Here is a 21,821-nt window from a genome sequence, read left to right on the forward strand (position 1 = left end):
GCTGTTTGTGTTCACAAAAAAAACCTACACTAACACTCACTGGCTCTGTTCTGTTCTGTGTAGAGTGTTGAGGAGAATTGGCCAATGGGATTTCTAGTAGTGGATTTGGGTGATCACGAACCAATCACGTGCGGCCAAAACATCATCCATCATCCATCTAATTTCATGTCTGCTGATGATAATGAAGTAAGAAAATCGTCAGAATGTCATTTAGAACTGTTTGTGTTTTCAGTTTTCTCTCCTTGGTCGGTGTTGTTAGAAAATGGTGTACTAAGTGACGTCTGGAAGTTGTTGGAAGTGATAATATTAATATACTGTGATTCGTTTGACGCCAAAGTGTTTAGCTCTCTCGTAGTAATACTAATAATTGCTTTATATTATTAAAATACTGAAAAGGATTGATCTAGCTCGGTAAGTAAGTTAAGTATTTTGCTCGTAGACCTAGGCCTATCATCGACTGTTTATTTGGTTGAATTCGTGTTCAACTGGGTGGGAACATCATGGATCCTTTGATTCAAATTCATTCTATTAAGAATGTCTTGATTAACATATGCACATCTTATAAGCTTATTACTTTGCTTATTTACTTTTGTTTTTCACAATTGTTAAACACCTTAAGCCTAAGGGCAACCTTAAGTTGGTAATTAACTTAATATACCCTTTCAAAAACATCAGTATGTTAGCCTAGCCAACTAACTCGATGACCTTCTGGTTTTGTTTGACTAAGTAAGTTAATTTAACTCTAGAAATGGTTAACTTATTGTTGGTTTTGGTTCTGTCTTAAGTCTTCTCCAGCCTATTGTAGAGTGTGAGTAGGTAGGCCTAAATGACATACCGTAAGTACAATGTTTTTTTAATAGGCCTTAGGCCTAAGGTTGCCATACAATCCGGGAAACCAGGACTGTCACTCGGGCTGCACTTTAGTATCTGTCCTAAACTTATTCGAATGAATATATCGATCGATATATCGATTAATTTCATTTTTATATATCGTTTGGTTAGTTAGGTTAACCTTAACCTAACTAGGCCTAACCAAATGAAATAATGAATATTATTGAATAATCTTTATAACTTAAGTTGGTAATTATTCCGTATTTAATATCAATATCATATATATATATATATATATATATATACCTATATAAATATATATTATCAATATCTTTCATTCGAATGAGTGTAGGACAGATACTAAAGTGCAGCCGTCACTGGGTGTATTTTTAGTCCCAGTGTCCCTAAAAGGTGCAGTTTTGCTAAATCCACAAAAAATTTGAGATTTCTTGAAAAGAGATGTTCTCTTTAGGGATATTGTGTGTCAGGCTGTTGACGGTTGGCACAACTCAACTGCTCAACTTACCATAATCGCAAACTGAAGCCTCCAGCCACAAAGGATTGGCTGGTCAAGCAAGTTCAGGAGCTGAGTCCTTTCAGGGAAATCTCGCTACGGCTTGCCCCAGCCAGAGACCTTGTGAAAGCTGTGAAGGTATATTTATGTGCCCAGCCCTACAAGGTCTGCGTATGAGATCCCTTGGCCTATTGATGGGAGATCAAAGGGAAAAACAGGTTACCATAGTCAAAAGGATCTCACGGTTCACCAAGGACCTGGGATTTGACGGAGAATGAGGACCTGTGAACGAGGGTGCACAATAAGCTGTTCTAGCTGCGATGCAATCCCATGGTAACTTGTAAGCCTGGCCCTCTGTAAAAAAAATAATAATAATAATCGCAAACTTATTACCTAATTATATCCGTGTAAAAATTATCACTACTTAGGCTAGGCCCTATACATAATCTTGTATTTTGCATGCTATATTTAATATAGGCTAGCCTATTAACAATTGTTATCTATTATATTATTAAAGTGATACAATAAAATTTTATGTAAACGGTTAAGGCCATTTACCAAATAAAAATATAGGCATACGTCACATCAAAATGAAGCTTAGAGTGTGTAGATTTGCCGAAAAGTATTGATATGGATGAATTTCCTAAGGGCTCTGCCTCACAGGCTGATTTCCAAAGGGCTACGCCTGGCATGCTTCCAAAGTTGAATTTAATTTAGTTAATGAAACAGCTGGTCAGTACAATGACTGATGTTTGTTTATTTACTCGAAAAAGTGTAATGCTTTATGTAGATTTAGGAGGGTTATGTTTGGTTTTAAAGAAAGGTTGTATACGTTTGCTTAAGTGTTGCTCAAGTTTCATTTTGTAATTTATATAGTAAGCTACATGTAAAGAGGCTTGACTAAAGTTGCAGAATTATGGTAAAACATGTCATTCGTGAAGCATCAATATTAAGAAATTGATGCTGTTGCTACACTAAGGTATGTTGTCATATACTTTTCAATCTATTAACATAAAAAGTAGGAGTTTGAAAGTAAGTAGGTTTACACTTTTAAATCAGTTTATATTTTCAAACTAAATCATAGACTTGCCGTATTAAAGCACACATCAGAATTACTTTAATAGCTCTCTAGGTCACATTTTCTTTCCGTTGCAAAGCACGGGTATAGCAGCTTATAACAATATATAACAATTCTTTTGTTTTTAGGTGAATAACTTAAACAATCCTTTGCCATGGAGGAGTCTGTGATTTTAATCGTCAAAGCGCCAAATCAGCAAATAGAAGATCAAACTATTCAATGTGAAATAAATTGGACCATCAAAATGTTGAAAGGACACTTGTCTGAAGTTTATCCTAGTAAACCTGTAAGTTAAATATATATTACTGTATATATAACTTATATCGAGAAGTTTGTAGGCCGTGCAGGTAACAAGGGAGGTTAAGTAGAAAATTTGTATAATTATTTTTTTACAAATTTAACTAGCCCTATGCTATTTTAAATAGTGATGACTAAATTAATGTTACATTTTGGAACAGACTCAATGCAGGGAGAAAACTGTAGGCTACATAACTTACATTTAAGATTTTACATTAAAATTGTAACTGGCCATTATCTAACCTATAATTTTTATTTCCATAACTTACTATTGTTTTTAAGAATGCATTGATCAATAGGCCTACATAATTAGCATTCTAAGTTATATAGTGCTCTGTAAGCCTAATTCTGAATAAACACTAGACAAGTTACTGTTTTAAAGGTGTGGCCTATGAAGTTTTAAGAAAAAAATTAATTTCCCTTAAATCAGTAAACGGTTTTAGAGAATACGATTCCTATACTTAGAAATAGCATGGCAGTTTTATTTAAAAGATTTTCTGAAGAAAAAAAACTCTGTTTAAACATAAGTTGACTATCATAACCACACAATTTTCATAGCCTATGTCCCTCCCGACAACATGTTTGGGATAGCCACAAAAATAGGTTTGCCATATCACTATATTTTGCTGGAGATTACATACCGGATTTTAACACTCAAAATTTAGCTCCAGAAGATTTCCACAAAAAGTGAGGAATCTCCTTTTTTTAAATATTCATTAAAATATTAAACAACGGCACTTTTGTTTAGTTGTTGCTTCAAATATGGTCAATTGATGACTTAAAAGTGCTACTTTTGCACTTTCTACTAACGTTTTTTTATCCTGGTTTCACTTTGGCTAGCAACGTCCTGAGTTAATCGTCTGTTTCATCCTTCCCAGTCTTTCAATTCGATGTTGGTTTGCCCGAATGTGTCCGAGTGGTCACTAACAAAGTCAAACCACAGCTAGCAGTTTGACAACGTTTTGTTTACGTTATTCGTTGTTTATAGTGAGATGCAAGAGATACAACACATGCTTTTGCGTACAATATTAAATAGGTAGGGCCTACCGATTGTAAAGCTCGCTAAAAACATTTATGGATAACCCCCGTATATTAATAACTCTTGGTTGTTTATTCACACTGGTATCATTATACCTATTTAGGGCCTATATTTACAACATTTATTATGCTCCACATGAGTATTCCTTAGCTATGTTGTGAGTGTCATTCAAAATTGCTATTTTAATTTATAATTATTAAGTTATTAGGCTTAGACAGTGTGTCATGTCACCTCAGCTCATATGTAGAGGATTGGAGACATGTTAAGCCTATCTTGTAGAGGCTATTTTAATATTATTTCTCTTCTCTGTACATCTATCCTTAAATTAATATTTCCGTAAAAATAAACTGCAAGTAGAACTTTTACCACATTTTATCTGGGTATTTATTCTGGCAAAAATGCTTTTACTTACATGTTTTGTTAGGTATTTTACCAAAACTTTCCCCCAATTATTGGTTGTTTATCTAATATTTGCATTACTGGTTACCGGTAGTTAGTCATTAGTACACTAGCACTTCCTCATAATAAGATAATACCCCCGCCGTAGCAAACCTGCCGACTAAGCGAATTTCCATTCGTCTGAATTGATTTCCAATCAAATCTATTTAAATAACATTAGGTTTAACAAGTAACTATGATTGCTGCTACAAGGAAACTAATAAAGTGTAGTTTTAATAAAATATTAATACCTTAGTGTAAAATTTTAATTAACATTAGGTTTAATTAGTACCTAGGCTTGCTGCTACAGAGAGGGTGTTTTTTAGTAAGATATTAATAACTTAGTATAAAATAAATAAATTTGCCAAGTTTGATCAAAATAATATATTCATAAACAAGCAAACTACAACATTTTAGACCTACAATATTCTCCATAAAAATATCATGGGAATTTTAAATTTACAATATTTTGAATTTTCTCCGTTACCAATAACCGTTTAAAAACACTCTGATATACTTAAATTACTTGTCTTGTTAAGCTCTTTAAAATGATCTAGAGAGAAATTGGAAAATTTAGTGTTTTGATGGTCAAAAATGAGAAATACAAATTTTTACCCCATAAAACCCCATGCCCATTGTCTGATCATACTGGTTTAAGAACTTATTCAAATTTATTCCGCCTTACACCTTAAAACCAAATTTCATCATAATCGAACAAAAATTACTCAACTTATCGTGTTCACGGACAAATATACCGGTATATTGATATATACATGTATACAAATTTTAACGAATAGTGTTTTTAGCCTCTGGGGACATCAAAATGAAAAAGTAAATCGGTCCCAGGCTCAAGTCTTACCTCGAGACCTATGGTAGGCCTAATAGCTACTTCCCTATAGGGAAATTCACAAAATTGAGAACAAGCTAGCGCTGATGCTATTGCTGATGTTATTTAATAACAAATTGAATGTTAAAAACATTTAAAAAAGACAATCTTACAAAATACTCAATCATTTAATGTAGATACCAGTTTGCTAATCAAGTATAATAAGCTTGTCAATTCTAAAGAACCATTTAAGTTTTTAATCAGTTTTGTACTTATTCTTGGCATTTTGCCTTGAATTATATGTACGCCTACTTTAGGTGTAATGTGCCAACCGATTATTTTGAATTGATAAAACTCGAATCGTTGCAAAATATGGCAGTTTTGTTATGACTTGGTAACTATAAAACTTTATAACTCTAAACATAACCAATAACGAAACAATGGTTTTGATTACAAACTAGTTCAGTGATAAGACAGCAAGATAACAAAGGCTATAGTAAAATCAGTTGACAATTAGTAATTAGGCTATTGATTAGTCTATCTGTGCAAAAATGGAAAACAACATTAATTGTTTACTAAAATGGAAATTACTGGTTATGTTGTGAGATGTAAATAGAGGTATCATGAAACCTTTACTTTTATAGTTCAGTTAATTTTTTGAATCATCAGTCATAAAAAAATATGATATGCAGCTGTCACAAAAATTGCTATTTTTAAAATTCATATGATTTTATTTTTAACAATGACAATATTATCATCCTATAACACCAATAATAAACATAAACTAAAAATGGGTTAGTTTTATGATTGATAGTTTCATTGATTGAGTGGGTTTCATTAAATTCATGCTACATCGTAAATTATTTTATGCTATTGTCTAAACATTTAAAGAGAAACAGAAGTTTGAATGGTATTAAAATTAAAGTTGAGCTTGAGTTTAGAAATTGGTAAGTTATAATATTGACTACTATGTACAGAAATGACTTAGGCCTACCATGTAATGTAAAAATTTAAAGCAAAAAAATGTGGTACAATCTGTTAAAATGGTCTACTAAGGCAAAATAATATGTCCAGTACCGGTATAACATATTTTAATACTTTAGTAAAAACCAAAAACTCAACTTGTAGCATCCTCATTCCTCAACTTCACTATCTGTTTAGGTCTACTTAGACTTACCAATATAATTTTGTCGTGGGTATTTTTACATTTTTGGGACAGTGTAAAAAAACTAAAAATGGCAAAAATCTTGGACAAAACAAAACTAAATTTTATAGGCCTAAATACAATACAATAGACCAAAACTTTTAAATTGGAACTCCCGTGTTAAAAATAATAGGGCTACATTCAATAATATCTTATGGCATTTCCTTCTATGGTTTCACAACCCTTAATAACTAAGGGGCAGATCCAGGAGCAAAGTTTGTAGGGGGGGGGGAACTTCCAGGGGGTATGGAAACCCCTAAGTAGAGGGGGGTTTGGGGGGCCTTCCCCATAAAATTTTAAGCTATTATGACACTTATTAATAAGTGATGGACACTTGTTAAATTGAAAGTAATTTTATTTACTTAATACATTGTATATTTTGATATCAAATTCTTCGTTTGGGTGGGAAATGTCCCTGTGGATCTGCCCCTGAAATAACTTGCAAGGATGTGAGACCTATATTAAAACTTCAACCAAAAACACCTGTAAAGGAATACTTTATTCCACCTAGAATAATTTGACAGTTTGTGTCAGAATGTACAATGTATACTGTAGCCTATATCAAACGATCATCCAATTCAAGGAAAGAGAACATACATGCATGGTTATAATACTAGAAATATACAACAATATTGCAATACCCGCCCATAATCTAGAACTGTTTAAAAAAGAGAAACCTACCTACACTGGCGCACATTTTTTCTCCATTACCCCAAACCTTGAGACAGGATTTGAGTTGATTAATTTTAAAAAGAAATCAAAAACATTTCATAGTAGACTACCCAATGTATTACATAGCATAACAGATTATTATTTACCGAGGGTTAAACTTAAAACATAGTCTTTGATACTTGAAGGGCTTTTAGATGTTTTGTTTCTTTTGGATGCTTTGTGTTTTTGTTTATATTATTAGTTGTATTATTTCATACATGATTGTTATTGTTTTTGTTTAACATTTATATTTTAACTTGTTGACAATTTATTTCAGCGCTCAGAGGACCAGAAGCTGATTTACTCTGGTCAACTGCTGACTGACAATGTCACTCTGAAGGATGTACTGAGGAGTTACGAAGGTCAACAGAATCACACGGTACATTTGGTCTGTTCTCCGCCCAAAGAAACATTGAGATCCCCCTCGGCGAGTTGCAGTAAACCAGCGGCAATGCCCTCCACACAGGCCCGTGAGTATGATGCCGTAGCTGTGTGATTGAAATGGAAATTTTTTAATAAACGCATTCTCAGAAACGCTCTAATTTTAGTTTCGCTAGATCAGTCCCTTCTTGATACAGCTAGGTATCCACTAGTCACTGAAGTTGTGGAAGTCACTGATTTAATTCAAAGACATTCATAGTCATGGATTGTATTAGCTTATTTGTATATATCTCAGAGATGAAGTGGTAAAAACTTTACTCTATATTGTTTCATCGTAGTTAGAAGCAGCAATGAAAACATGTTTTTGTTTTTATCAAAAACATATTATAAAGACTAAAAAACCTAAATAGACTACTATATTAATTACTCTCTGTGTAAAATGGACATAGTAATCAACTCACGGTTTCTAAACAATTCTATACATATTCCCTAATAGAACAATTTTAATTAAGAACGGGATATTACCAATAAATCCTCAGTATCAGAGGTGGTCTAGCCAGGTTGGGTAGCCAGCAATGGCTGAAGGCCCTGGGGCTAACAGGGTACCCAAATGACTTCAGAAATTTGGGATATTTTTTTCTTACTAACAAAATAGACAGTAATGGTGTCTTTGTGACTGCAGGAGATGATCTTAATTTTTCTAAAATCACGGGAGGCTGTGCTGATTATGTCCCTAAATCACGGGAGATGAAGAAAATTTAAATTTGGCCTCAATAGCAGAAGACAATAATTATGTCCATTCGTTTATAACAACATATTTTTGGAAGAATTTAGTTTATTAACCCACTAGCTGTACCCGCGGGCTTTGCCCCGTTTAACTTTATAAGTGAGCTCGTTCGCATGGCTCAATCACGTCCTGGTTGAAGTTCGTTCGCTACGCTCACTCACTTTTAGGTTGGAACTCGTTCGCTGCGCTCACTTGCCTTCAGATTAGCTCGTTCGCTACGCTAACTCGCCTCCAGGTTGAAGTTCGTTCGCTACACTCGCTCACCTTTTGGTTGCAGATTAGCTGTTGTCATAAATGTAAAAGAAATAATATAGTGCTGCACCCTGTTGGTAATCCTCGTAACTTTAATGCTATTGAACATCATAGAACAGAACCAACTTGTTTAATTGAAACAGCTGTTAAGATTCATTAATTCCATTCAAATATGAGTACTCATAAGGTTAACATGGGAATCTCCAGAGCAACTGGGGCGGAGTCCGAGAGTCCGATCAGAATAAAAACAGCTTAGTTTTCCTATTTAATGCCTAAAGAATCAGTGTACCAAATTTCAGCCTCCTAGGTAAATGGGAAGTAAGAGAATTAGTGATGAGTGAGTGAGTGAGTCAGTGAGGGCTTTGCCTTTTATATATATAGATTGACTGCTAGGCAACACTATATTGTTGTTTTATCAAATCTGTAAGGGATATAGAGAAGAAGGTTATTTTAACAAAAAGTAGCAAAACGGCCATTAGTGATCTGCATACTTCAAGGACACACGAACAACCACTTAGCTAAAAGATTCACCCAATCCGATGATTCGAGGTGTATTGAAAAAAAAATTGAATTTAAAAAACAGCTGTTCATCCTGCTAGGCAGATCATGCTTTGAACTGCATTAACTTGGATGAACTTAAAAAACTTGGTGATGTCTAAAAATCTTCATTATCTTAAGAATAAACCTTTGCACTAACTAGAGTTAACCTACAAGCTTTAATCTTTTAAAGTGATATTTTGTAAATCTATCCTCAGTAAACATTCTAAATCACTTTTAAATTTATTTTACGACTACTTGTGGTTTATTATAAAGCTTTTGTCCTATTATTTATCTTGTTTTAAACTATAGTATTTTTCCTGACAGCTCGACCCCAGGAGCCACAGTTTCAGACGCCCAGTAATGAAAACCTCCGTCGCAGAGTGCCCACTCTACCGCCCCAGCCACAGTGGCCCCCCGGCTATACACCCCCCGCTTGGCCACCTGTAGGGGGAGTCTCCTATGACAGCGCCACTATGGCTCAACAGATGGCTTGGATGCAGCAGGCATATGCACAGTACATGACACAATACATGCAACTGTGAGTATGGTCAAGTGTGACAGTAGAAGCAAAGCAGGGTATATTTCATTACTTGTACCAAAAGTGTACACGTGTTAGGAGAAGTCAAGGACGGGAATTATTGGAGCAAGTGCCAGAAAATCACTTTCGGTACAAGTGATTTTTATCATGATGTCAAAAAAAAAAACATACCAAAAGAATAACTTCAGTAAATGTAAAACTATCAAATTTCTTAATAAACATTTTTACTTTCTTCCCCCAAAACTTAATTTAATGGAGAAAGTATTGTTTTCGTCAAAATATTTTGTTTTTGGATATTTCAGTTTTGGGCCCCCTGAACCCAAAACGTGGTTTTCAAAGTGATTGTATATCGTGTGTGTGTGTGTGGATGTGTCGAGAGTTACAGACCATACCTGTGGTCCGATTTTGATGAAATTCGGTATGTGGGTTCTTATCCATATTGTGTCAAGGTTTTTTTCATTTCTTTGAAATATTGATTTTTCCCCTATACAAAACCAGTAAATAAAAAAATTAAATTTAACAAACAGCTTTTTAGGAGTCAAAAATATTATCTTCAAAATACTTTTTAAGAGTAATCTTGAATGATGGAAGCTTTTTAATATTTTTATCATACCGTAGCCAAATTGAAATTGTAATATTATAAAAGTTTATCACAAGTTAGTATAAAATTGTTTGAATTGACATTGTTAAAGAATATAGTGTAATGAAGCGACATAAAGACACAGCAATAAGCGATTTAACCTCTGAAAGATCTGCTAGTTGCATTACATCATTGGATACAATTCTCATTACAGTTCTTTCAGATTTAAAAAAGTGGTACAGGTTTATTGGTGATGCTTGTGTCGAGTAGACTGCTTTACGCGAAACCCCCTTTGTTATTTCGATATAATCTAAAATGGGCAGCCTTAAAATAAATTATAGCTTGTCGAATGTACACATATTACAGAAAAATATTTCACATTGCAAATGAGAAACAATTTTGCATTCAAGCAGCATCATTTTTATTCAAACTTCAAAGAAGTGGCTCGGTCCTTATAGTCTGTTTTCCACAGTGAGGTGTATTTTTTAAAAATCTAAAACTAGTATGCATCTGAAACTATAAGTAAACTTGATATTAAGGAAATACTTTTATCTTCAATTTGATTTATTTATTCAATACAAACACAATGTCAAAAGGGCATTATTATCTACGTAAACAAAGGTAAAATTAATCTACTCCAAGGTTGTTCATGGTGTTGTTTTTCAACATGTGTTAACACAGCTGCAGTAAGTGTAAACAGCACTCATTACCTCTTGACTTGTTAACAAATTTTTCGATTCAATTTTAATGTTAATGTTGTTCAGTACTGATCAGTAATGTGATCAATACTCATAAGTAATGTGTTCAGTACTGATAAGTAATGTGTTCAGTACTGATCAGCAATGTGTTCAGTACTGATAAGTAATGTGTTCAGTACTGAGCAGCAATGTGTTCAGTACTGATCAGTAATGTGTTCAGTACTGATCAGTAATGTGTTCAGTACTGAGCAGCAATGTGTTCAGTACTGATCAGTAATGTGTTCAGTACTCATAAGTAATGTGTTCAGTATTGATCAGTAATGTGTTCAGTACTGATAAGTAATGTGTTCAGTACTAATCAGCAATGTGTTCAGTACTGATCAGTAATGTGTTCAGCACTGATCAGTAATGTGTTCAGTACTGATCAGTAATGTGTTCAGTACTGATAAGCAATGTGTTCAGTACTGATCAGCAATGTGTTCAGTACTGATCAGCAATGTGTTCAGTACTGATCAGTAATGTGTTCAGTACTGATCAGTAATGTGTTCAGTACTGATCAGTAATGTGTTCAGTACTGATAAGCAATGTGTTCAGTACTTATCAGCAATGTGTTCAGTACTGATCAGTAATGTGTTCAGTACTGATCAACAATGTGTTCAGTACTGATCAACAATGTGCTCAGTACTGATCAATAACATCATTTTACCAACACACAACCCCAGATCCCCTGATCCCGGATCTCAGAATGTCCTGAACCCTTTGAGACCCAGAGGTTTCTTTTTATTTTCCCGATCCTTTGGACATATAAATCTAAACTCTTTCAAACATGTATGGTGGATATACACACAACAAAGATGGATGAAATTTGGCCTAGTATACCTAGTTTGAGTGAAAATTTGCAAAGAGTCTACTCATCTGGCATCCACTGCTTGGGTGGGCTCTGCCACAAACTGATGAACTCCTTATGAGTTGCTTTGCAGACCTACCACACTTGCTGTCTCTAGACACACCCGCAAGGTCTAACGGTCCAATATACCAACAATACTGGTCAACAAAAATCCCAAGCTTAGTACTGTAGAGCCATATTAGTCTCCTAAGTAGCTTTCAGTTGTTGTAATGAGGTTTTTGCGTAGTAATTGAAAATGTAAGTTTGGTTATGTTCCTCTTGATGCTTTGGCTTTAAATAATTAAATAAGAACCATTCTTTGTTGATACAATCAATTTGATCTTTTAGTAAGTTGATAATCCATCCAAAGTCTAAAAAATCAGTTAACAAAATCCTCAAGAACATTAAAATTAAAATATTTTATAAATAAAAAAAAACTTTTTAAAATACTACGTTTTTAAACACACTAAAAAGTTGAAAATACTATAATTTATAAATTTGTGGAGAGAATAAATACTTGAAATTTTTAAAACAAGAAAAGTGGGGCACATGCAATGAAAGTGGTTAACACAGTAAATTGATATCAATTGTGTATGTTTTTGTGTAAATTGTTTACCAGAAATCTGTCTAAAGGAGGTTTACTCTTTCGATGGATTCTTGCTGGCATAAAGTTTCTGTACATAGATTATTCCTTGCAACTTTGTATCTGAAATGTTGAATAAATGAGATATGTGTCTCAGGATGGCTGCTGGAGGTGTGCCTAATGTGATGCAGCCGCCTGGTGTTTCCCCCACTGCGGGGCATCCTCCGCAGGAACAAGCCCCTGTCAACCCCCCGCCCGCCAGTGAGTAACTAGGACAATCAGCTCAGGATAATTCTCACAAGATTCGCTAATTGAGCTTTCATTTCATTTCATATAACTTTATTCATTAAAGTACAATACATAGATACAGGAATGGCGTCAAGAGTAATTTAACAAATCTAACTTAACTAAAATACTCATAACTATCAAGCATGGCGTAACAACATAACATCCATATGAACATTCTTTCAGCTCAAATAAAGTAAAACAAGCAGTGCAATATAAAAGTTTAAACATGAAAATATCAAAATTAAAATAATAGATAAAATTATTTTAAAACCAAAAGTTTCAACTTATGAAATAAAGCAATATAACTTATGGAACTAAAACTCTTCAAAGGAGTACATAGCCTTGTTGATAAGAAACTTTTTCAATTTTGATTTAAATTTATTTTTTGAGGTTTCCAATTTGATTTCTTTAGGAAGTTTATTATAAAATTTTGAACCAGCATACTTAGGTGTTTTCGTGAAAAGTTGCAGAGTATGAGAGCTAGTGGCCAGATTCTCTTGATTTCTAGTAAAGTAATTGTGGTAGTCTCCAATAAGTTGTAATTCATCAAATCTGTCTTTTACTGATAATACTGTTTCATAGACATACATTCCATAAACAGTCATAATATTTTCATTTTTGAAATGTTCTTTGACTGAAGTTCTACGTTTTAAATTGCATAAAATTCTAATAGCTTTTTTTTGTTTTTTTAGAATTGATTTTAATTTTTTCTTCTTTGCTGCACCATAAAGTGAAACTCCAAATGATATGATTGAATGTATGTATGAAAAATATATAACTTTTAATGTTTCCTTATCACATAGGGGTTTTAATCTTGTTAACGCATACAGGCCAGATGAAATTTTAGAAAGTAACTTGTCAATATGATGGTTCCACTTCAAATTTTCATCAATTTCTAATCCTAAGAATTTGATGTGTTCTTTATTTTGAATTGTGTTGTTATTAACTACAATTTTTGGCAGATTTTGCAGTTTAGTTTTCCCTGCTTGAAAGCACATAAAATTAGTTTTATATGTGTTCAAACGCAAATTATTTGAGTTAAAAAAACTGTTAAGTAATAATATATCAGAATTGGCCTTGGCTTCAAGTTCAGCATACGTTTCTGCGGCTATTTTTAAATTTGCATCATCAGCATAAAGGCAAAGCTTGCTCAAAACACTTAGTTGGGGAAAATTTCTCAAGTAAAAGATGAATAAAAGAGGGCCTAGGATCGAACCTTGGGGCACCCCATATTTAACTTCCCGAGTACAAGAATTGTAAGAAATTTTATAATTTTTATCATTACAGTGACTCAGTTCCACGTATTGTTTTCTATCAGAAAGATATGACTTGAACCAGTTCAATGCAGTACTATTTAGTCTACTACTACTGAGCTTTAAAAGTAACAACTCATGAGAAATGGAGTCAAAAGCTTTACTGAGGTCCATGAACAACCCAACCACTTTAGGATTTTCTTTCTAAGCTATCAACGATGGATTCAATGAAAGCTGTGGCAGCTGTTATGACAGATCTGCCCCTTCGGAATCCATGTTGGCAGTCATCAAGTATACCATTATTTTCAAAGAAGCATACAAGTTGGTTATAAACAACCTTTTCATAGATTTTTGAAATAGAAGGCAGCAGAGCAATAGGTCTATAGTTTGATACTGTTTGTTTGTTTCCTTTTTTGAATACTGGTTTTAATTTTGTAATTTTGAGTTTATTAGGAAAAATTCCTGATATCAAAGATGAGTTAATAAGATGGGCTATTGGTTTAAGTAGGACTAATTTAGCTTTTTTAAAAAGAACCATGGGAATACCATCGTAGCCAGTACTATAGGAGTTTTTTAGACTTTTAATAATTTTATCAATATCTCTCTCATCAACAAAGCTAAATTTAAAGCTCCTTTTATCTGAAGAAAGTACAGGATGCAGAGTGTCATCAACAGTTTTTAGGAATGAATCTATATTGAAAGTATCAGTTTCTTTTACTACATCTGCAAAATAATTGATGAAATGGCTACAGACCAGGGAAGGGTCAGAACATACATCATTATTTACTATTAGGTTTATATTACAATTATTTATAGTTTTAGCTCCTATTTCAGAGTTCACGATCTTCCAAGATACCTTATTAACATTGTCAGAATTACCAATTTTTCTTTTATAATACTGTTTTTTTGAAGAATAAAATTTTTTTCTAAACTGCTTATTTTTTTCTCTAGCCTCCTGTAGCATTTTTTTGCTATTTAACTCTCTAGCTGCTTTGTTAAGATTAATAATATTTTGTCTTTCCAACTTCAGTTCATTAGAAATCCACTTGCAGTTAGTATGTTGTCTTGAGAGAGTTGATGGAAAGAATGTATTAAAATAATGCATAAATATTTCATAAAAAACATCATACTTGCATTCTACAGGGCATAAATAAAGATTAAGCCATGACTCATGTTGTAAAGCAGATATGAATTGTTCGACGTTTTTATTATTAAAATTTCTTTTATGTTCAAAATAAACGGAAGAATTATTCAGGCTATTTTTTTTATTAGTAAAAACTTCAATTATTTGGCCATCATGGTCCGAAAGTTGTGTATTAATACCCGTGATTTTATAACAGCCACTATTTAAATTTGTAAAAACATTATCTATTGCAGTTTTAGTTGTATCGGTGATTCTTGTAGGAAAATCAACCAATGACCAGAAGCCATTAGCTGTTACAACATGCAGTAAGTTTTTCCTGCTGGTGTCATTTAAGTTCAGCATATCAATATTAATATCTCCCATAAAAACCACTTATTTGTATTTAAAACTAATAATTTCAAGCATTGTATCGAGTCGTTTGATAAACTCAGATTCATTTTGCTTGATTGGATTCCTGTAGAAACCAATTATAATAAGTTTTTCCCTGGGGATAATTTTATCTACCTCTACTAAACAACATTCAAAAATTTGTTCAGTGACGAGATTTTGAATTTCAGGTATTATAATTTCTTTAAAGGTAAAAAATGGTTTTACTAAAATAATTACACCACCACCTCTAGATTTTTTCCGCCCAAAACTGGCAGCGACATTGTAACCATTAATATTTAGTCTTTCCAGAGTAGAACTCATCATTTTATGTTCTGTCAAGACAACAATACTAGGTGTTAGTTCAGTTAGAGTTACTTCTAAAGGTTCAATTGATGATTGCAACCCTCTAATGTTTTGATGAAAAATACATAAATTGTTTATTCTAAGGTTATTTTTACAATGGGGGCTGCTTGATCTACTAAAAAATTAATGGTATCGTTTTGGATTGCAGAATCTACCTCTAAATTTAACAATTGTGGTACATAACTAGCTTTATTCACTTCCACACTTGGCCTATCACTTTTGCTCTGCTTTAGCAACTCACAGAAGGTGAAGTTGCCGGGCACTACTTTGATCACATTCTCATTCACTGGGGTAGGTGTCAGCGTCGAAGGTGTTGGTAGGGCTGCTGAAGGTGTTATTGAGGCAGGCGGTGCTGGACAGGTCGATGACGGGTCTGGGCTCCTACAATCTATTGTTGTATATGGTGTTGGCTGGACAGGTGATCTTATGCAGGCTGCTATCCTATCCTCTAATGATTCAGCACTGACATTCACTTCTTCCTTTTTATTAAAGTTGTTATCAATAAAAGACTGGATTCTGTTGTTAAATTCACTATGTGTTAAGCCATTTCTTAGTTGTCTAAGGGACTCTTGGTAGTATGAAACAATAGTTACTCTCGCTCCTGTAGATTCTTGAAAACTTCTGAGGTTACTGAAGAAATGGGGTAGCGCTACTTTATCTCTTACGCATCCGATGGGAGAGCATATAAGATGTTTTAGCCCTTTGGTTTTGAAATCTGTAGTCAAATCTTTAAAAGCTGTTGTGTAGTCAGATATGTCCGGTTTACCAAAATAGTTGTCTTTTGTAACCAAACTGTAAACCGTAGCACAATGCAAAGTGGATTGCACTGCTAGATGTGATGAAATGCAGTGGTGCGATTCTGGTCTGCCAAAGTGTCGCCTAAAGACAACTGCCACTCCTGCTGTCATGTGACGTGGATGGTTAAAATCAGCTGAAATACTGTGTGCGAACCCTACTGATTGGTCAAGCTGGTAATTTTTAATAACATCAAACATAGGTTTTTCAGTTAGATGGATTTTAAATTGGTTTGAAGCTTTAGTGTCAGTAAAATCTGCAGGGATAGTGTTTGCAAATGCAACCTTATGATTGTTTTTCAGATCATCAATCACCTCCTTTAAGTTGTCTTCAGTCTCAATCAGTTTTGGGATTGAGGAGCTGGCTGGAGAAACCATTGGTGTACTGCGGGAAATACTCTGAGGCTTTTTAGCATACCAAAGAGAAACAGCACCTATTATTGTATGGGCTAATTTGTTCTTACCCCTACCATTGAGATGGAGGCCATGATTAGTGAAGTCCGGTCTCTGAAATCGGTTAAGATTAATTAAAGTTACATTGGTTAGCCTTTTGGTTAATTCTTCTATGTAGTTGTTTACCTTCCTGATTTCAACATTCTGGTAACTGTGTGCTGGTAAGTCGTGTCTTGCTGGTATTGTGCAGATGAAAACTTGTCTGTTGTTGCTTAAAGAAGAAAGTTTTTTTTCTAAATTTCCATAAATATCTGTGAAATTATTCTTCAAGCTGTCATTGCTTCCTCCGAGTAATACCACTGTATTTTCTTTTTCAATTTGTGCCGAATCCACTACTTGTGTTAATGTTGTATTAGAGCTTTGATTTCTTTCAGTGAAATTAGTTTTTTGGAGTAAAAAGCACTTTGCTTAGGAATACATATTATAGAAAGAATGGATACACAACTAATAAGAAAAGAGTTTGAGGTAGTTGAAAGCACACATAACGTTGACAACACAATAAACTTGATATTTGACCCTTACAAGTTTTTCTATGATGAAGAGTTGTTGGTTTGTAGGGTGAAATATCAAGTTAATTGTGTTGTTAACTTTTTTGTATGCTGGGAACTCTTTTCTTAGGTAAGTTAAGTATCCATTCCTTCTTCCTTAATGTATTTAAGTGACATCAGTGATTGAGATGGAAATTATTGTTGTTGTTATGTCAAGGTAACCAATGTATAGTGATGTTACATCTAAATGAAATACTTCACTACTATATTGACGATAGATAAATGTTGAGCTAAAAAAGCACAGAAAAATAATAGTAGCTAACAAAGGAGTTGTGAATCATAACAAAACATCATAACATATAACAATCCACTGTTATAAATATTTTAATTAAATATCGCTTTTTACATCAAAATATTTGATTATTTTTTTTTATGCTAACACACTAAATTTTAAAGTGAAGAATGAGTGTTATTAAATTATATGGTTGCCCTGTTATTGACCAAGATAAGCTAGTTAATCAGAATTATGAATTAATAAGGGCCTACCCAAAATACAATGGAAAGGCTGGATCTTATTATAGATCCATGAAACTCTACAGACTCATCTTTTGATTGAACTGGCAACCGTATGTTTATTTTCCTTTACAGATGTAGAAGAAGAGGATCTTCGCGGCAACAGAGATTGGCTTGACTGGTTCTACATCATGAGTCGTACGTTGGTGCTCTTCAGCATTGTCTACTTCTACTCTTCACCTGTCCGTTTCTTTGTTGTTTTCACACTTGGAATCATCATGTACCTGTAAGTTGTTGTGTCTATTGTCTTTTATTTATTTATAAACAAACAAGTAAAGGATGAATTGAAAATACTACGCTAATTTGTAAATGTAATAAGTCTAGAATCTTTTTTTTCTATTCATGGTGTATCCCTTTTTGTACCTCCAATGGCAACTCGACTTCGTCACAGTTGACAGTATGCTTAGTTTCTTCGATTATGTAGTCTTCAGTATTAAGAAATTTACTGGAAAATGTGACCAGAAATATGTTTTATCCTGTCAGAACGCATCACATTTCAACACTGTTCAGGCATCACTGGTTATTCATTTAGAGCAGCATTGCACTATCAAGTGTCGGGTTATTTTTTACCTACTGCATTGTGTAGGGGGTGTCTTACAAAGCATTTTGATTTTAGTACATTTTACCCCTAAAAGGACTGTTTAACTCAACTTTAAGAGTCCCTCCAATGATATTAGGTGTGCATAGTCCTATTATTTATTACCGATTTCCTAAGAGTTGAAAAATAGTTTGAAGCATCTTTCCTGCCTTAACTTCTCTGAAAAAAAAACTATTAATAATTACTAACAAAAAATAAGCATTCTGTTTCAGTTTTTACATAATTTTATTGTCACAATAATTGACACATCTTTTCCTTTTAAAATTGACTTACTTGACTTATTTCCGTGAGTTCCTTGGTGGAACATAGGGCCTCGACAAAATCCCGCCACCCGTTTCGATCCTCAGCAAGTGCCTTGGCCTGTCTCTATGTCATCTGTCTTCTTGCTAGGTCTCTTTCTATGCCTTCTATCTTTCTTTTTAAAATTTCATCCCCAATTTTTATTTTATTACCTAATCCCGTTTTAGTTTTAATGTATTTTAAATAAACAACATTGACTTCCATTAGGTCACACTAGGATGTTTAGCAGCCGCTATTAACCAGCCACCGGTAATATTGCCAGCAAACAGCCTAGTCTGACCCAGAACTAGCGGCTGGTAAATGCCAGTGAGCTGGTGTTAACTAGCCGAAATCAAAAGACGAACATGTTTTAATTTTTTAAAGCTGCCTACCCTCTGCTGCCAGTCACGTGACCTCCTCGCTGGTGGCAGCCAGCCAATGTGAACCCCTAGTAGCTCACAAGGGGCTGGTGAATTATCAAGAGTCTAGATTCTTTGTTTATGCTTTGTTAGTTTCGTTGTACTGTATTTTATACTTCTTTTTGGGAATATTGAACATGGTTGACACCAACATGGGGTCGGGAAAAGACATTGTAACATTTCTAGATTAGATTCATTCCAAAATTATCCTTGCCTGAGGGATGCTTTGTCTGCCAACTACATTGACAGGAATATCAATGCAGCTTATAATGAGTCTTCCATATTTGTATGGAGAACTAAGACTAAAATAAGCTGTGGTCTTTTAAAAGAAAAAAGTCTACGTGATTCATATAGCAATGAAGTTTACGACGTAAAGAAGTCAAAGTTGGTCCACGATCAGGTGACGTCTACAAACTGCGGCTATTTACTGGCGGCTGGTGGTTATAATGTGAACCCTACAGATCTGCTGGCAGCTGGAGATGTTAAAAAACAGCTGGTTAGTAGCAGCTGCCAAACAGCCTAGTGGCTTTATGAACCCTCTTGGTGCTATGACTTGCTTAACAGTGATGATGTAATAATCGGCTTCAGTGAATTATCAGTCTTCAGCTATTCGTATTTCATATCCTTTTTGGGAGAAATATAGTTTTATTTTGGTTTTAGGTTGGGGAAATAAATCCGATTTGATTTTATATAGTACACAACAATACAAAGGACTTAATATCTGGTTAATGTGTCAATTAAGTCTAAAAGCTTCAAATTATTAATTGCCGGTTCTTTTCGCTCCTTTACTGTTGCTACCAGCAACACGTTTTATTCTTTGTTTATTTTGTAACTAAAAGTTACGTTTGCGATTCACGCTATTGTTTATTTTAAAAATATTAGTTTTAATTTATGTTTTGGTCTTTAGTGAAATTATTTTAGTTAGAAATTGTTTCGTTTTAGACATTATTTAGTGTTTGTAGGATGTAAATGCCAGTAGCACCAGTGTAAGTAACTATATCTTCAGAACAAACTTTTATATTGAATCTAAATACTAAACATTAGTATATTCATTTAGTACTAGTACTGCTGTAAAAATTAAACGATCTCATATCAAATAATATCATATGAAATCAAATCTCTTTAATATTTTGAAAAATATGGCACGAATTTGTTTACAGATATCAAGTGGGGTTCTTCAGAGCGGTACAGCGTCTGGACCAACCTGAGGAGCCACCAGTCCCCGCCACACCTCCGCCTACACCAGACAACAACAACTCCCCCCCACCCCCGGCCCCCGCACCCCCTGCACCTCCGTCTACCCTCGCACTGACCTGGGCGGCATTCTCTAGCTTCTTCCTCAGTCTCATTCCTGAACAGCCGAATGTCTTGTAACAAAACTCCATGTTGCCATTCTATATGCACTCAATATACGCTCATCATTGTATACTTTGTATCATTGTATTTTGCTATGTAGATAAACACATTGTATATAGTGTAAAACTGCTGGGTCATAGTAGACTTTAGTCACTGTTTTGCGTGTGGTCCTTGTCCATTCTGAAACTTATAGGTTGCTATCTGGTCGAAAACTAATAATTTGTTGTCAAGCGAATGCTTGGGAATCATGTTTACCCTTAATTCATCACATTTTTTTAAAATTGTTATTAGTTACGAAAAATACAACTGAAAAAGCACAAATCCCATTTTATCAATTGGGATTTTATAAATACTTGGACTAGATTGCCCCATGCTCCTTTTTTTAGCATGAATAAACTTACAGTATTTTTGGCATTATTTAGAAATTAGATACATTTTATATATATTAAGGAGTTTAAAAAATATATTTGGGTTGAACACAAAGTAAAAATGTGCATAAAAACTAAAAACAAATAGTTGGAAAGGTAAAGGTTACATTTTTATATAAAATCAAAAGTTATTACAGTGATTTCATCCTGCAAAGCTACCTACATAATTCTGGAAGCTACAAAGAAATTATTTAAACTAAAGTCTATTTTGACCTATTACATAAACTTTATTTGTACATATTGTAGATTTTGTGTGTTACATTACCATGCTTGCTATCAAGAAAATATTTTACTAACTTGTATGTTATCTAAATAAAATCATCATTTTATTATTGTAATATATAATTTAATTCATTAGGTAGTATCTGATAACATTACCAAAGCTAATTGTTGTTATTCATTTATATTTTATGCTTTTGTTGAAGCAAAAAAATATGTACAAGTTTAGGAAAGTCTTACAGTGCTTTTTAAAAGTGGTTAGTAAAATTATTTAATGAATTTAAAAACCATGCTACTGTGATTACAAATTTCTTGTATTAAGGTCGTTATTATCAGAACAAATTTCCTTTGATTTTGTCCGTGATAACTGTTGTTTTCAATAAATACACTTTTTACTGGATGGTTTATAGTTTTATTACCCTCCTTTAAACTTCCAAAGATTGATTTGTATACATTTTAAACTCCCACTCCTGTTCATTCAAATCAATTCATGTTACCAATTGTCAAATTCCCATTCATCCAATACTAAATTACTGTTCAAACACTACATTTCATTATGTCATACGACCAAGTGTTGCCGCAGCCCTGAGCCTGCTCATGTAATCGACAATCGT

At 33.7% G+C, this 21,821-nt stretch overlaps 1 protein-coding gene across 2 annotated transcripts; it reads left to right on the plus strand.

Annotated features, from left to right (window-relative positions):
* The first annotated feature begins 166 nt into the window (after nucleotides 1-166).
* On the plus strand, nucleotides 167-20,630 carry LOC128997320 (homocysteine-responsive endoplasmic reticulum-resident ubiquitin-like domain member 2 protein). 2 transcript variants are annotated; one of them, XM_054422952.1, is made up of 7 exons: nucleotides 167-411; nucleotides 2,552-2,709; nucleotides 7,216-7,408; nucleotides 9,223-9,436; nucleotides 12,341-12,444; nucleotides 17,984-18,134; nucleotides 20,365-20,630. In XM_054422952.1, exons 2-7 carry the CDS (start codon nucleotides 2,578-2,580, stop codon nucleotides 20,576-20,578), a joined length of 1,008 nt encoding a protein of 335 aa, XP_054278927.1. In that variant the 5' UTR covers nucleotides 167-411; nucleotides 2,552-2,577; the 3' UTR covers nucleotides 20,579-20,630. The 2 variants fall into 2 exon arrangements, with proteins under 2 accessions (XP_054278927.1, XP_054278928.1); XM_054422953.1 differs by lacking the exon at nucleotides 167-411 and adding an exon at nucleotides 1,562-1,678.
* The last annotated feature ends 1,191 nt before the right edge of the window (nucleotides 20,631-21,821 follow it).

The sequence above is a fragment of the Macrosteles quadrilineatus genome, unplaced genomic scaffold (assembly GCF_028750875.1).
Source record: "Macrosteles quadrilineatus isolate MER2022 unplaced genomic scaffold, UCM_ALF_1.0 Scaffold_6__1_contigs__length_79288215, whole genome shotgun sequence".
Classification (NCBI taxonomy): domain Eukaryota; kingdom Metazoa; phylum Arthropoda; class Insecta; order Hemiptera; family Cicadellidae; genus Macrosteles; species Macrosteles quadrilineatus.